The sequence below is a fragment of the Otolemur garnettii genome, unplaced genomic scaffold, assembly GCF_000181295.1.
Source record: "Otolemur garnettii isolate 467f Iridium unplaced genomic scaffold, OtoGar3 scaffold00050, whole genome shotgun sequence".
NCBI lineage: Eukaryota > Metazoa > Chordata > Mammalia > Primates > Galagidae > Otolemur > Otolemur garnettii.
In genome coordinates this window covers 8,180,952-8,185,365 of record NW_003852445.1, presented here as the reverse complement: position 1 = coordinate 8,185,365, position 4,414 = coordinate 8,180,952, and the positions used below count along the sequence as shown (strand labels likewise).

Genomic DNA, 4,414 nt, shown 5'->3' with positions numbered 1-4,414 from the left:
TTTTTTTTTTTTTTGGTGCAATTGCTCACAACCTCAAACTCATAGGCTCAAGAGATTCTCTTGGCTCAGCCTCTAAACTAGCTGGGACTACAGGTGCCCACCAAAACCCCAGCTACTTTTTAGAGATGGGGTCTGGGTCTGGCTCAAGCTGGTCTCAAACCTATGAGCTCAGGCAATCCACCTGCCCTGCCTTGGCTTCCCAGAGTGCTGGGATTACAGGCCTGAGCCACCGTATCTCACCTAGTTAGTCCATTCTTAATAAAAGAGGCCAAACATCTGAATATGGAAAATTCAGGGTAGCCATTGTAAATTTTACATTGCATATTAACTTTATGGCCACACTGTAGAATGACTTGTTGGTATTTTGGAATTAGTTCTTTTTTTCTTTATTGAGATAGAGTCTCACTTTGTCACCCTCGGTAGAGTATTGTGGCATCACAGCTCATGGCTACCTCAAACTTTTGGACTCAAGCAATTCTCTTGCCTTAGCCTTTCTAGTAGCTAAGACTACAGGTGCCTACCACAACACCTGGCTATTTTTTTCTTTGTTTAGCAGGCCTTAGCGTGGTTTGATCCTACTGGCCCCAGAGCATGTGGGCTGCATCCTAAGTTCTGAACTACGGGCACCCATCCTGCAATCAGTTCTTCATAGTGAGGATTCACTGCTTTATCTGGAGGGTTTTCCATATTCTCAAGGTTTAGAGAAAGCAATTTTAAGATAAAGATATGTTAAGCCCAGACAAATCCATTCCACTGGTAGAAAAATAAAAAGCTAGATATATTAACTATGGTGTTATATAGTTCAGACATTAAAATTAAACAGTTTAGGGAGATGCCCATAGCTCAGTGGGTAGGGCGCTGGCCTAATACACCAGGCCTGGAGGGTTCGAACTTGGCCTGGGCCAGCTAAATAATCAAGACAATTGCAACAGAAAAACAGCTGGGTGTTGTGGCGGGCGCCTGTAGTCCCAGCTACCAGGGAGACTAAAGCAAAAGAATTACTTAAGCTCAAGAGTTTGAGGTTGCTGTGAGCTGTGATGCCACCGCACCCTACTAAGGGCGACATAGTGAGACTCTGTCTCAAAAGAAAAAGAAAATTAAACAGTTTAGTTCCATTAAGAACATAATTTTATCTACGTACCTTCAGCTCATTAAATGAATTGTGTCCTTCAAAATGTTTCTTTTTTCTCTCAATATATTGATCGATGGACTCCATTTCCTTAAAATGAGCCTCATGAAGCTTCTTAAAGTCTAGAATGTTCCCCCAGACATGAAAATTAATAAGGCAAAATCCAATCATTTACTTCTTGTGTTTTTCTGTTAACATATATTTTCTTTGTATCACTGACATTCAACTTCAACATAATTTTTGCCAAACTTTTAATTTCAAAATACTCAGTTTTTGGAGAATCAGGGACAAAGCACATTCATAACTAAACATTTGCTATCTTCCATTGTTCATTTTACTAACTGACATCTCAGTTTAATCTAGAGAATAAAAGTTAACAGATTTATCTTATCCAACCAATTGTCAAATGGCTTTTGTTTAACCATCATAAAATTTATATTTTATAATACATAGAAAGCTCTATGTCAAAGACTGACAAATGCTTTCTATAAAGGGCTGGATAAAAGAAATTTTAGGCTTTGTGGACACGTATGGTATGATCTCTGTCACATAGTACTTTTTGTAAAAAACATTTAAAAATGTAAAAATCATTCTTTTCTCAAGGGATCTAAGACAGGCCAAAGCAGGCAGCAGTTCCCTTTATGCTGTTCCAATTAAGTATGTGGACATTGATTGAATTTCTGATATACGATCACCAGCATTCTAACTACTATAAGTATATAATAATCAATATTCTATGTGCCAACCAGCATTCCAGCAATATAAGTTAGAGAAAAATTAAATATCCAAAAATGGAGCCCCTTAGATTTATGAGAAACTTCTTACAAGGTGGCTTTATGCCAAGAGCTTCATAGACATTCATTTATTAGATTTGTTTTTTTAAAGATAGGGTCTTGTGTCGCCCAGGCTGGGGCACAATGCTAAAATTATAGATCACTGTGACCTAAAACTCCTGGGCAAAAAGTGATACTTCCACCTCAGCCTTCCAAGTAGTTGGGACTAAGGGTTCATGCCATCATACCTGGCTCACGTCTTAGATATGAACTATTTATTGTCCTAGGTAATCAGTAGTGGAAAAAATATTCTCAGTGAATGAACCTGATGAAATGAAGAAGTAGGTTTACTGAGGATAATTTGCCCAAGATCTCAAAGCTAGAAAACGAGAATATAAACCCAAGTTCCAGCATGTGAACTTTTAGCTGTTCTAATCCACTGCCTTTCCAAGCTTAGTCCAAAGTGGGCCATCCATTACTTTATGTATCTTTGTGTCTAAAACTTACTTGGAGTAGTGATTCCAGTTCTTTTAATTTTTCTAGGTTTGCAAAATTCATTTGTGTAGAGGGACTTCTTTCTTTCTGAGGGTACCTTTGAATCTCCATTGCCTAAAATCAAAGATACAGAACCAAGAAGGATTTCCAAAACGTTAAGAAATGTCTGCAACAAGCCTATCAAAGATATTCAGTGGGGAAAAGACTCCCTATTTAACAAATGGTACTTGGTGAACTGGCTGGCGACCTGTAGAAGACTGAAACTGGATCTGCACCTTTCATCATTAACAAAAATTGATTCCCACTGGATAAAAGATTTAAACTTAAGACACGAAACACATGAAACTATAAAAATACTTGAAGAGAGTGCAGGGAAAACACTTGAAGAAATTGGCCGGGAGAATATTTTCTTTTTTTTTGAGACAGGAGCCTCAAGCTGTCCCCCTGGGTACAGTGCTGTGGCATCTCAGCTCACTGCAACCTCCAACTCCTGGGCTCAAGCAAGCCTCCTGCCTCAGCCTCCCAAGAAGCTGGGAACACAGGTGCCTGCCACAACGCCTGGCTATTTTTTGGTTGCAGCCATCATTGTTGTTTGGTGGGCCTGGGCTGGATTCAAACCCACTACCTTGGGTGTATGTGGCTGGTGCCTTAGCCACTTGAGCCACAGGCGCCGAGCCGGGAGAATATTTTCTGAGGAGGATCCCCTGGGCAACTGAAGCAACACCAAAAATCCATTACTGGGATCTGATCAAACTAAAAAGCTTTTACACAGCCAAGAGCACAGTAAGTAAAGCAAACAGACAACCTTCAGAATGGGAGAAGATTTTTGCAGGTTATGCTTCTGATAAAGATCTGATAACGAGAATCTACAGAGAACTCAAACTAATCAATGAGAAAATAACAACCCCATTTCTATGTGGTCAAGAGACTTGAACAGAAACTTCTCTGATGAAGATAGGCGCATGGCCTAACAAACACATGAAAAAATGCTCATCATCCTTAATCAGAGAAAAGCAAATCAAAACCACTTTGAGATATCATCTAACTCCAGTAAGGTTAGCCCACATCACAAAATCCCAAAACTACAGATGTTGGCATGGATGCGGAGAGACAGAAACACTTCTACACTGCTGGTGGGAATGCAAGCTAATACAATCTTTTTGGAAAGAAGTTTGGAGAACACTCAAGGAACTAAAAGTAGACCTACCACTTGATCCTGCAATTCCTCTACTATGTATATACCCAGATGATCAAAAATTATTTTATAACAAAGACATTTGCACCAAAATGTTTACTGCAGTCCAATTCATAATAGCTAAGACATGGAAACAGCACAAGTGCCCATCGACCGTGAATGGATTAACAAATTGTGGTATATGTACACCATGGAATACTATGCAGCCATAAAAAAGAGGGAGACTCCACATCTTTTATGTTTACCTGGATGGAGCTGGAACATATTCTTAGTAAAATATCTGAAGAATGGGAAAAAAAGTAACCAATGTACTCAATACTACTATGAAATCAATATATAACCACCTACGCACTCATACGAATGGCAAAACATAGCTATAGTCCAGAAAGTAGAAGGGAAGAGGGGAGAGAGGGGAGGAGATGGGGTATGGGAGGAGGGAGGGCATTTGGGGGAACCTCACCTAATGTTCATGATGCAATGGTACATTTCAAAACTATTAAGAAATGAGTATAATTGTGACGGATGTGTTACTTAGTTCAATGTAAACATTTCACATTGTATATCGAAGCAGTATCCTGAACCCCATAAACGCATCAATGTACAAAGTTATGATTTAATAAAAAATAATTAATAAAAAAATGTCTGTAAGTTAACAGAGCATTTTTATATCATAGGCTCTGCAGAAGTGGTAGGAATAGTATTACATATAAGAAACATAAGGAATTACAGCATTATTACCGTTTTAGTTCCTAAGTTTCAAGTAGGCTGATATTTTATGCTATCTATATAGAGAAGTTATTTAAACATAACCAGAGGCTCGGC

At 38.8% G+C, this 4,414-nt stretch overlaps 1 protein-coding gene across 1 annotated transcript in view; it reads right to left on the bottom strand.

Moving 5' to 3' along the window:
• NUSAP1 (nucleolar and spindle associated protein 1) overlaps window positions 1–4,414 on the bottom strand; it is a 51,669-nt gene that overhangs the window by 21,299 nt on the left and 25,956 nt on the right. Inside the window, exons 5-6 of the mRNA XM_003791736.2 lie at window positions 2,410–2,511; window positions 1,142–1,251 (exon numbers count right to left, since the gene is read on the bottom strand). Coding sequence (XP_003791784.1) covers window positions 1,142–1,251; window positions 2,410–2,511 — 212 coding nt within the window. The remainder of the gene's footprint in view (window positions 1–1,141; window positions 1,252–2,409; window positions 2,512–4,414) is intronic.